The sequence below is a fragment of the Plasmodium berghei genome (assembly GCF_900002375.2).
Source record: "Plasmodium berghei ANKA genome assembly, chromosome: 14".
Taxonomy (NCBI): Eukaryota; Apicomplexa; class Aconoidasida; order Haemosporida; family Plasmodiidae; genus Plasmodium; species Plasmodium berghei.
This window is the reverse complement of record NC_036172.2, coordinates 1207853-1220838: the sequence shown is the minus strand read 5'-3', so window position 1 is coordinate 1220838 and position 12986 is coordinate 1207853. Positions and strand designations below refer to the sequence as shown.

General features: G+C 22.3%; 4 protein-coding genes and 1 non-coding gene across 5 annotated transcripts; 2 read left to right on the top strand and 3 right to left on the bottom strand.

Annotated features, from left to right (window-relative positions):
• Positions 1-1290: 1290 nt before the first annotated feature.
• PBANKA_1432451 lies at positions 1291-1362 on the bottom strand. The gene has a single exon. It is a non-coding gene; the product is annotated as a tRNA-Pro (tRNA).
• Positions 1363-1855: 493 nt separating this feature from the next.
• On the bottom strand, positions 1856-4855 carry PBANKA_1432400 (perforin-like protein 2; the record flags this gene model as incomplete). Its single annotated transcript, XM_034567676.1, has 1 exon — positions 1856-4855. The coding sequence occupies one exon, from the start codon at positions 4853-4855 to the stop codon at positions 1856-1858; it is 3000 nt and encodes a 999-aa protein (XP_034424149.1).
• A 2153-nt stretch (positions 4856-7008) lies between these two features.
• PBANKA_1432300 (cell traversal protein for ookinetes and sporozoites) lies at positions 7009-7566 on the top strand (the record flags this gene model as incomplete). Its single annotated transcript, XM_034567675.1, has 1 exon — positions 7009-7566. The coding sequence occupies one exon, from the start codon at positions 7009-7011 to the stop codon at positions 7564-7566; it is 558 nt and encodes a 185-aa protein (XP_034424148.1).
• Positions 7567-8887: 1321 nt separating this feature from the next.
• On the top strand, positions 8888-9532 carry PBANKA_1432200 (male development gene 1; the record flags this gene model as incomplete). Its single annotated transcript, XM_034567673.1, has 1 exon — positions 8888-9532. The coding sequence occupies one exon, from the start codon at positions 8888-8890 to the stop codon at positions 9530-9532; it is 645 nt and encodes a 214-aa protein (XP_034424147.1).
• Positions 9533-10739: 1207 nt separating this feature from the next.
• Positions 10740-12938, bottom strand: PBANKA_1432100 (conserved Plasmodium protein, unknown function; the record flags this gene model as incomplete). Its single annotated transcript, XM_034567672.1, has 1 exon — positions 10740-12938. The coding sequence occupies one exon, from the start codon at positions 12936-12938 to the stop codon at positions 10740-10742; it is 2199 nt and encodes a 732-aa protein (XP_034424146.1).
• Positions 12939-12986: the final 48 nt, after the last annotated feature.

The following is a 12986-nucleotide window of genomic DNA, read 5'->3' as shown; positions in this document are numbered from 1 at the left end:
ATATTAGCATACATCATTTTCACATTTATGTGACTTATGTGATAGCTTTTCAACTTTTGCATTTTTCAGAGTGAAATATATGTTATTATATATATGGATATATTTATTTAACTTTATTTTACAATGATATATTCTGCGGTTTTTCGAAATATTAATAAACCCATTTATTCACTTTTAAATATAGAAATAATATATACATTATACAATTTTGTAAATAATTTTCTTTCCTATTAAGCATAAAATGAGCAAATATGATGTATTAATCCATAATATATATATTATAAACATCAAAAAATGGGTACAAGAATATTTCTTGTATTTATATATACCCCATTTTACAAGAGTATTATTAAACTAAATAGCGAACTATTTTTTTTGTTCTTTGTGTGAAATATAATTTTAGTCAATGAATTTATTATATTGCTTATCATTGTTATTATAGCTATTATTTATGATTGTATTTTTTATAACCGATTATTATTAAAATTATTTTACCGATATATTCCTTTATTTATGACATATTCTCATATTTACTGATTTACATTTTCACATTTTTATTGTTTATATGTATTAATTATTTGAAGTTATATAAGTAAAGCTATGTAGGATTATAAAGAGGAACTTATTTTTTTTAAAAAAGCGAAAAAAAAAACAAAATGAAATTATTAAATGGTTAGCCAATTATTTGCTCAGCTCCTATTCTTATTCATTCTATCCTTTTAACATTTTAGCCATTCCATACAAAATATAACTAACCTTACATCAATAAAATGGAATGTTAATTAAAATAACATTAGTATACTGATAAATGTATATATTATTTTTCGCTGAACAATTATGCATGTTACAATAGTGACGTTTTTCTCAATATATATATGGTGTACAACTGCGAACTCAAATTTAATTTAAAATTTATGCATTCTTTACAATTTGCGAGCACACACAAAAATAAATTTATTAAATTATTTAAGAGGTTTCTTATATTGTATGTATCTTTCTCTATATAATATAAAGATATAATGCAAAATATTATATATATATATAGTAGGTGAATTTTATAAAAATTTGTACTTCAAAATATTTCATTGCATATAAATATTGAAAATCTAAAAGCTAATAAAATACCTAAATCATTTATTTTTTCATGCATGTAAATATAGGATTAATACGAATTTGCTATATTATTATTTATAGTTTTTAACAATCTTTAAAATATATACAATTTTTTATTATATATATAATCATCTATAACATAAATAAAAATTTGACAACGTGCAAAATGCCATGTTTTGGCTACTCCGGGAATCGAACCCGGGACCTCTTGCACCCGAAGCAAGAATCATACCACTAGATCAAGTAGCCTAAATGATTATTTTCCCTTTTAATAATTCAAGTATATTGTATATTTTTTATATCCAAAATAATTTCCATAGTTTGTTATTTTTCCTCTTTTTTTTTAAAAAATGGATACTATCAATTTATGTAAAAATATATAATTCGAAAAAAAAATATTCTTATAAATAAATGTAACTTGTAAATAAAACGTCATTTGTGGGCATAATAAAATTCGAAGAGTAAGGGAAATAGGATCGCATTGGAAAACTGTATTTAATAATATAATTTTCTAGTAAATGCTTATATTTTTTCAAATGACCAAAAAACTGAGATTAATAAAATTATTGAAAAATTCGTTAAAGAAAAAACATGCAATCTTCCACTACGCATATCCATTCGTAATTGTAAGTTAAAAATATTAATGATATAATGAATAATTATCGATGAAAGTTCAAAAATATATTAAAATAATAAATAAATGAAAGAATCAATGAAAAAATGATTGAATAAGACGTGGCTCTTAATTTTGCCCCATCTTTGAAGCTGCCGAGCGGCAAAGAGCAACTATTCCAAGGGAGTGTTTGTCTTTCTTAAATAAATATAGATTAGTGTTAATTCCTACTCCTTTTATGCTACATGTATTTTCTTCTTTAGAACATTTTATAAAATTATTTCTAGCTTTTTGGAAATTTGTATGAAATTCCAAAGCAAAACCAAATACAAGAGTACTATTTTGAGGACATTCAAAATCTAGGTATCCATCATTTTGATAATTATTTGGGTCAACATATCCCAGATTTTTTACTTTAGTAAAAGTTTGTAGATTATCTAATCCTATAGTTGTTTTATCTACACATGCAATATATATCATACTTTGTTTAAATTTTTGATTTTGTAAAACAGCTGAGCAACTATTTTGGCCTGTGCGGCAAGGATAAAGATCTACTACATTAGCAGATGATCTACCTGTTCCTTTCATTAAAGCAAATCCAAATAAAATCACAGAATTTTCAGGGCATGTTGCTGTTGTTTTAGTTGCTTCATTTTGTTCTACTACTTGCTTTATAAAATATAATGGTTTTTCTGAGCATAGACCCCATATTCTTATATCTGAATATTTATTTGTAAACCCATTTCCACTACATGATTCTTTCATTTGTTCACAAGTATTAATTCCGACTATTTCGTTTAAACTTTGATTTTTATAAAAATCTAAATTTAGGGAAAACCCCATTAATATAGTACTACCAATTGGGCATATTAATAACCCAGGAGGTGCACCATGATATATTTTTTGAATAGATTTTTCTAAATAATCACCAATAGAAATTTCATTATGATTATATTGCTTTTTATCAAATATTTGTATTCCATAAGTTAAACCATAAAATATTAATGCATCACTATATGCTTTTATCATATTTGGATCGTCCATAAAAAAACTAAATGGCAATAATTTCGTCCTTATAGGCATAGAATTTTTATCAATTGAATTTATCCATTTTTCAAAAAATGATGAATCATCTATATTTAAACCTGGATGCCCACCAAGTATAGACACTGTTTTTGATCCATGTATTTTATTTATAAATTTTTGGACTTGTTTATTTTTTCTTACAGATAATCCCATTTTATGAAAATAAAAATCAAATATTGTTTTCATATTTAAATTATTTTCTTTTATTTTATTATATTCTTCTTTTTCTATATTTACCTTTATTATTATTTTGCCACCTAAATACATTTCATGTGCTACATGCGTACCGTGAAGTTTAAAAAAAGTCATCCATTTATTTACGTTTTTTTCACATTGAGGGCTATGTGATTTGCTTATATAATATTCGTATGTACATTCATTATCTTCTTTTAAGCCATCAAATGTATGAGGCAATTTATTTAAAGCATTTCGAAAATTATGTGTAAATTCCCACATTGTGGTAGTTGTAGGTATACCAGTATAATATCTTAAGCAATATATCTTCATCATAAATATAATTGAATTTTGAATTTTGAATTTTTTTAATGCATTTTTATATCCCGCAGAAGCTGAAAAAGAATATGGGAATATAGAAGGAGTACTTACCTTAACATCTGATAATAATTCTAATGTATATTCTTCTAAACTTTTTATTTCTTCGACATTTTTTGATTGGTTGCATGAATGCTCTGGAATTATCCATGGAATTATTTTCTTTTTATTACTACGATTTTTTTTATTGTCACCATCTTTTATATCATCAATGTTTGAATGACTATCTTGGTTGCCCTCATTTAGTTCTATATTATCATTGTTATTGCTTATACCAACATCTTTAATGTTTATTTGAAGAACTGGGGCTCTAAACCCTGGATCTACGCTTAGCAATGGATCACCTTCTGGGTTTCCCATAATAATGTCATATCCTAATCCCAAATATTTTAAGGACATATCTACATCTTCTTTGTATAACGTTCCCTTTTGGGAAATTTCATCATTGGTACCCCAATCTTTCATGCTTATAAAGTTCGCATTTTCATTGTTCCTTTCTCCATCATTTATTGAAATATGCTCATTAATATTTGGTGTTAAAGCGTCTGCTAAATCAAAATCTTTAAATTTTTCTGTAACTCTTTGTTTTTTTTTATTTTTAAAACTTTTTTTAATATTTGTATAATTATTTACATCAGGCTTATAATCATCTAGTAGCGCATTCCTTAAATCAAATTCATTTCCTGTGTCTAGCGTTTTATTTATACTTTCTTTTTTATTTTTAGTGCATGTAGTAGGTTTTATATTTCCATTATAATTTTCTTTCTCAGTTACATCACTTTTTTTGTTTGTCCCCTCATTATGATATATATTATTCCCATCAACATTGCTATTATTATGTTTCATCTCATGCCCGTCAAATGGATATTTTATCGGGATATATTTTTCTGATTCTAAATAATTATTATCATCGAAATCAGTATTGTTATCATCTAAAATTGGCACGATAAAATTATTCTTTACGCTTTTAAGATTATCAATATAAGTTTTGTTGTATTTATCCAAATGATCATGAGAACTAATAATGCTTTTTTTTGTATTTGTAAATTGTGCATTATTCGTGTTTGTGTTTAATTTTGTTTCATTTTTATTAATTATATTATGCTGTTTTATGTGAATAAAATATGCACCTCTTTTAGTATGTTTTATTAAGGAATTATCTTTATTTAATTTCTCAAGAACACTGATATTATTATTATTATTATTTCCAGGCGAGTGCTGTAATACATGTCTTTTACCCAAAGAATCTAATTGATTGTTTAATAATCCTTTATAACTATTGTTCAATCGTTCATTTTGATTAACTAAATTTGTATTTGTAATATGTGACTGTTTTTCATTTATCAAATTAGCAACGTTGTATTCGTCGATACTATATGTATCATCACTTTTAGAAGTATATAAACTTTCACTTATTTCACATTTTATATTATATATTATAATTTGCACTAAAATTAAATGAAAAAATATATCTTTTACAGATATTTTCATGAATGATATTTATTATTCTTTATATTTTAATGAAATATTTATTAACTATAGGTCCATTATTTTTTGGGAGAAAAAACGGGATCCTAATTATAGAACAATTTATTGTTTCCTTTAAATAGTAAAAATATATACATGCATTAAAATGTATGGGAATAACACACAAAAATGTTATTTTTGTACCAAATAACCTACTTAAAGACAGATAACGGATTATTTTTATTTCATAATTGATGGTATATATATGTGCCAGTTACGTTATAGTGTAAGAAAACACATACAAATGTATATATTTATTTACATATATATTATATATGCGGCGGCACCCTTAATAAAATGAATAAATATTGCATTTTATGCATATAATATAATTATTCATTGTATATTCTTATCATAATATTGCTATGATTTTTCTATATATTTTTTATTTAGGTGTTTTTAAGACAATAACAATTTTTAGTTTCAAAGGATGCTTAAACAATTAAAATAATATACTTAATATGTTTTTATATATACTTCTTTAATGCAAGATTTAATTTTATTATTATGTACAATTTTTTTAATTTTATCGAATTTGCGCATAACACAAATATTTACTGTAGCATATGTCTATACTAAGCATAAAAAAAAAAATTAATAGAAAACATATATTAAAAATTTGCATAATGAATAATTTATATAAAAAGAGCATATGCTATGTTTATTTCATTTTTTATTATCCTATATTAATGGTAAAAATATCGGAATTAATAATACAGTGAAAATGTTTTAAGAGAATTCTAAACCTGCTATTTTCCATGTGCATTTAAACAATATGCGAACATTGGAAAATCTACATATCGCCGTGAAAAATGAGGTAATATATATACATTCATATATTAATTTCACTCAATGATATTTTTAATAATGAATATAAAAATGTTTCAAAGGTGAAATAATTTTTTGCTAGCTCAAAACACATTGAAATAAAAAATATATTTAAAATATGCTTGTTATCTTATAAGGGATGCCAAAGCTAATTTAATACACATATTATTTAATATCGTTTATTTATTTTTTATATTGGAAATCATTATAATATTTGAAAAATAAAAGACCTTTTACAATATCATAATATGAAAAAATGACCTTAAAACTATATAAATAAAATATAGGTCAAAAATTTTATTTTTTTTAAAGAGTTACAATTTTTTAAGAGTGTAAAAATGAGAAAGAGGGAATATGTAAAATATTTATGTTAAAATTTCACTTACAAAATGCTAAAGACATAAATATATATATTTTATTATGGTACCTTTGGGTTAATCAACTCATGTCAAAATATTTCACAATATTTTAATTGATGTCTTCATGCACACTTGTGAGTAATTTTGTTGAAATAATTTAAAATGATATCAAACTTTATGAACAAAAAAAAACATATAATATCGTGAGTCTCATATATTTATATTTTTATGGCTATATTTACGATTAATCCTCTCTTGAAATAAAAATATGAACACATCATAAATATAAATGTCATGCAAAAAAAATAATGTAATATTTGTTCTGATCAAGTGCTACACACTATATGCACATATGTATTGGGTGTCTAGCTTAATTTTATTTATGTTGTTGTAATGAGCTGCAGGTGGTTCATATCAATGAAAAAAATGCAAATAATAAAAATGTTAATAAGTTTTTGTCGATTTTTACATGTACAAAAAAAAAGTGAGGTAGCTATACACATAATAAAAGAAAAAAGAGCTATTTTTTCAATTTATTGCATTATTTTTATGAACAATCGAATTATAATTATAAATTTGGCTTTAATTATTAGCTTTTTATTATATTTTTTGGTTGGTAGATATTATTTACAACATTATTCTTACACAATTGGATTTTTAATAAAAATTAAAGATAATAAAATTTACAATAAAAATGAAATAAAATAATATCTTTAATTTTTATTTTGTAAAAATGTTATATATATTTTTAATATAATTTTAAATATAAATTATAAATGAAATAATCTTTAAATATAATTTTCTTGTTTTTTTTGTCTTTTTTTTACGATTGCATTTTTATATTCGTTTTTTGTGAAATAAATTTTATAATATCATTTTAAAAGAATTTATCATCATTCAAACTGTCATTTATAATTAAAATATACAAAAATGAATAAATTAACAAAATTGTCAGTTATATCATCTGTCTTTGTATTTTTTTGCTTTTTTAATGTTCTATGTTTGAGAGGCAAAAATGGATCAGAAATGTCGTCATTTCTTGAAGGTGGAGTCGAATCTTCCAATCGTATAAAAAAAAGTTTAGCGTCATTTATATCCGAATCTTCATCACTTGATGATATTGGAAATGGATTAGCTGAAACAATTACCAATGAAATATTTAGTGCATTTCAACAAGACTCGTCATCATTTTTGCAAACCAAATTTGACATAAAAAAACATATAAAAGAAAATGCAAAGAAAGTACTTATTGAAGCCATAAGATTAGGATTGGAGCCAGTTGAGAAAATTGTAGCACAATCTATTCAACCTCCTAAAGTCAACCGCCATACATACTCATTGGTGTCCCCAGTAGTAAAAGCACTTTTTAACAAGATAGAAGAAGCCGTTCACAAGCCAGTTAGTGATAATATATGGGACTATGCAGGGGGTGATGATGAATATGAAGAAACTGAAGAAGACAACTTCGATAATGATTTCTTTAATTAAGACTAATTTTATTTGAAAAAAATATACATTTAATATCAATGATAATAATAATAATAATGTAAACAATATTATTGTGTAACATTTTATAGTTTTTTGTATTGCAGAATTACAGAAACTATATTATATTTTTAATATATATATACATACATATGTATATATAAGTGATGTTTTTTATAATATTATGCTTTTTTACCTTATGATTTAAAAAATATGTTTTTTGTTTTTTCAATATTATGCTTATATTTTAATTAATTTATTATATTTTTTATGTGGATTTGATTTCCTTATTTTAAACACATCTTTGATTTTAATAATAGAACATAGATATTAGATATTTTGAATTTTATTATAATTATATATTATTTTTAATCCCATTTATTATTTTTTTTCTTTAAAAACAACATTAAGTGATAATCGTAACATTTTTAATAACAAAATGCATTAAGACAATAATTTCCAGATAATTTGATAAAATAAAATCAACAAATAATGGCCAATTTAATTAATAACGGTATTATAGTTAAAATAAAGTTCATGCTAATTTATTAATTATATTTACAAAATAAGGAAATATGTGTATTAGACAGCAATTTCTATGTATTTTTTATATACTATTAAAAGCTCAATTGCTCAAAAAATAAATAAGTATTTCTTCTATAAAAAATATCATCGAAAAAAATATATAAGATTACATTTAAAAAAACTTATTTACATTGGGTATTTTAGGCAAAACGGGATATATATTCAGCTCAATGCACATCTAGTTATTACATTAAATATGAAAAAAAAAAAACAATTTCATCTCAATCTAGCTAATACTTAACTAATATTTTTAAAATAAAGAAAATACACCTTGCACATAAAAAAGAAGAAAAATTAAAAAAAAATTGTATATGTGCACACTATATTTATTAATTTTTTTTATCATAAAATATATAAATTGTGAAAATACACTAAAAATTGTAGATTTTAGTAAAAATTACTTACGGATTAGATATGTGCAAAATACGAAAAATTAGCAAATGCAAAATAAATATAAAATTAATATCCATACTATATATATTTTAAGACAAATTTTTTTAAAACCAGCTTTTTTAAAATCGTAATTAGTGATATATAATTTAATGATATAAAAATATTTTTTATGTTTTACATATTTATGAGGCAATTATTTTCATTAGGGCTATCGTTTAATATATAAAATTTTAAAAATTGAAATAAACAAAATAAGTTATATAATCGTATAAGAAAATATATATTTATAAAGATTAAACTATTTACATTATAATAATTAGTAAAAAAAAAATATATACTATTCACAATGAAGTGTATTAATATTCCAACATCAACCATAGGGTGTCTATTATTATTTTTTTTGAGCTCACAAAATGCTCAATACGAGTGCATGAATATAAAAGGTTCATCAAATAATGGAAGTGGAGGCAAGGCAAATTTTAATGTTCAAGATGGAAAATTAAATACAAAATGGAGTGACAATGGCTATAGTTTTATGGATCTCATAAAAAATGGCTACGTGAAAAATAAAGACTTAGATGATATTAAAGATGATCTAGCTTCTGAATTAGCTACAAAAATCCAAAACAGTATAAGCAAGTATATAAAAGAAGACAACGATGAAGATGAGTTAAATGATGATGATATAAAAAATTTGAAGATTTATGTAAAGGAAATTTCTGGATATGTAGGTTTAAAAGCCGCAGACTTATTAGATAAAAATTTAGAAAGTGCTCTTAAACCTCTTATAGAAAATAAATCATTTGACAAATCAGAAAGTAAATTAAGTAACGAAGGAACAAGCAGTTTTAGATTTAACAACGAAATTATTGACGATGAAGACCCTGAAGAAGAAATTGATCATTTTGCAGATGATTTAACTGATAAATATGAAGTTAAGCAAAATGAAAATTTAGAACAATATGAAAAAGACATAAATCCACATCATTAAAATTAATATGGAATAATAACTAAACATGCCCGTGTATTTGCGCCAATATATGCGCATACATATGTATATATGCATATTCCAAATGATCAAGGACATTTTTTGTTGTTGAACTAAACTTTATAAGTATGATTTAAATGTATAGAAACAAAATTTGTAATAAGAAACTATTCATAACTTCATAATAATTATAAACATATGAATTGTGTTTTTTCTTTCATTTATTTTATAAATGCCATTTATATTATCGTAGTTAATTTAGAAAATTTTTTTTTTTCAAATTTCGTGATCGTCATTATGAGTATAGTTGTTTTATTATTTTTACATTCATTATATTTTACGTGTGTATGGCGCATCTATTATTCTTTACATATTGAGTAAATAAAAATTCTTTTATATGCGTATCCATATTTTTTTCCTAATCTTATTTATTTATACATTTTTGCATAAGCTTGTGCACGAAAATCCACATAAAATATCTATAAATATAGACATATTCAAAACACACCAAATGTAAAAAATAACTGAGAGGAATTTAACAAATAGAATAGTTTATACAATCGTTTTTTTCCATTTATGGGAAAAGTGTACACTATTAACATGCTAATGTTGTAAAAGTTATGGATTAAAAAAATTAAAATCGACACTGTTAGACTAAGTTAGAATTATATGCTTCTTTAAATTGAAAAGATTATTTTTAATTAAAGATATTATGGTGTTATATTTATTTATTTATTTATTTATTTATTTATTTATTTATTTATTTATTTATTTATTTATTTATTTATTTATTTATTTATTTATTTATTTATTTATTTATTTATTTATTTATTTATTTATTTATTTATTTATTTATTTATTTATTTATTTATTTATTTATTACTTTTTTAAAAATTGTTATTTTTTTTAACTATGAAGGAAATTATAAAGCATCACATGTATAGTGAACACGCATGACGAATTATTTTTTTTGTAACTCCCCATTATATTAGTTTATAAACAAAATTAACAAATAAATGGTGATATAAATATTATTTTAAATTTAGTGTAAATTTTATTTAATTTTGTACAAATATAATTGGGATAAATAACACCCCAAGCAACAAAAAAAATAAAGTAAATAAAATAACAAAATAGGATATAAAAAATAAAAAAGCGAATAAAATGGAATGATATTCATTTGCCCACAAGTATTAAAAAAAAAAGTATGTCAGTTCTTCATTTCAAGAATGTTAAAAATATATTTAAGAATGCTTTGAACTGAAATAGTAATTAAAATTTTGTATAAATTATAAAAAGGTAAACTTTTGAAAACTGCATGGTTTACTGTAATTGAAGCAATATTATAAAAGAAAAAGTAGCATATAAAATATATTTTATTATGAATATTTTTTTTGTCTTCTAAGCATTTAAGAGACCCCAATATTGGGAAAATTAAAAAGAAATATAAAAAATATATTTTAAGAATAAATGATGGAAAAATTAATAATATTAATTGCGGCATATAAATGATTATATTAACCAATATTTTAATATAAATTGGTAATTTAATATTTTCTGCAACATTTTCTTTAATAATAGATTTGACAAAAGTAATACCTAATTTCACTGATTCATTTAATTTTAATTTATCTTTTACTATGTTTACTACTTTCATTAATATATTACTTCTTTCAATATATCCCATATCATTACTTTTTTTCTTGCTTTGGTCGTTTTCACTATTTAGTCTAACATTAAATAAGGAATATAAAATTACATCTAATATACTAATTATAGTATTTTTCAATGCTCGAACTAATATAGATGATTTGTAACTTTTTAAAAACACGAATTCGTGCATTTTTTCACTAACATTAACACATATTGTAAATAAAACAAAATATTCAAAGATAGATGATCCTTTATTAAATCTTTTGAAAAAAAAGAAGTAACTTAAAAATTTCAAAATATTAATAAATAACCAATATTCTAATAAAATTAAAACATCATAATGCATTTTATCTTTATCATCAATATCTTGAGAGGAGTCTGAATATCTACGATTTTCTGTTTGATTTACTAAGCAGTTTTGTATACTTTCCTTGCTTTCAGTTTGCAATGAATCTTTTTTTTTTTTTTTTAAACCTAACTTGAAATTTTCAAAACTAAAAGGAAAAAATGTTTTTTCGTTTTTCTTTTTTTCATCTTTTTGTTTATCATTATCAATTTTATCATTTTCGCCAATATATTTTAATTCTTTTTCTGTCTTATCTGCTAGCATAGCTTTATTATCATGAAGTTGACGGTTATCACATATTTCATTTCCCATTCTGTTCCCTCCCTTTCTATAATTCAATCCTGGATTATTTTTTTCTGATTTCATAAGAATTTTTTCTGTTGATTCACTATCTTTCAACATATTCGATTTGTTAGAGTTTTCATCACTTTCTATAATATATTTTTCAGATATAGAATCTATAAAACATTTATTTATATTTGGTAAATAAACATATTTTCCAATAATAACAATCGAATATAATGATGGTAAGGGGAAAAATATTGAATAAATAAAAAAGTGAATAAACTTGATTTGTATTGTTTTTATTAATATTAAATATAGTAATATGCTTATAATATATGGAAATATGCGGAACAAAATATTATTTAATTTGAATAATTTTTTTAACAAATATTTATAAATTTTTGTAATTTTATTTAATGTGTATTTTATAACTCCTGCATATATAAGATATAAAAATACTATAAAAGAAAATACTAAAGTTATTATATATTTTTTTGTAGTTGTGTCTAAGGATAGATAATACGTTTTTAATTTAAAATATGCCCATTTTAAATATGGCTCAAGAATTATAAACCATAAAAATAAAATTTTTAGTAAAGATATTAATGTTATTCCATAGGCATATAATATGCGGTAACCCGATTTACTAAATACTGATATAAACATTTTCGAATTTTCAAAAAATTCAATAAACAATGAAATACCATCTACCTCTTTATTATTATATATTATATTGCTGTGATTTATTTCATATAAAAAATATTGAAACATATTTGTAAATATGTTTTTAATTATATTAAACCGTGTTTCATTTTTATTTATATCATCATTATAATCATAAAGGTCTCCATTATGTATAATCCCCAAATTAATTTCGCAAGTTTTACCAGGAATAGAGCATGATATTTCACCATCTATTTTATTATCTGCTATCACGTTTTCATCATTATTATTACCATAGTTTCCATTTTGATAATTGGTATTAGTTCCGTTACCTTGGTTTGGAAAATTATAATTTAAAACGCCATATCTATATATTCCTCGCTCATATAGTACTAAAAATATACTAACTATGGATAATATTAAAAATATGGCGCATTTCTTGAACATTTTATTAATATACATACATATATAACATTCTCTATATCTATAATTATATGTTTATTATTTTAT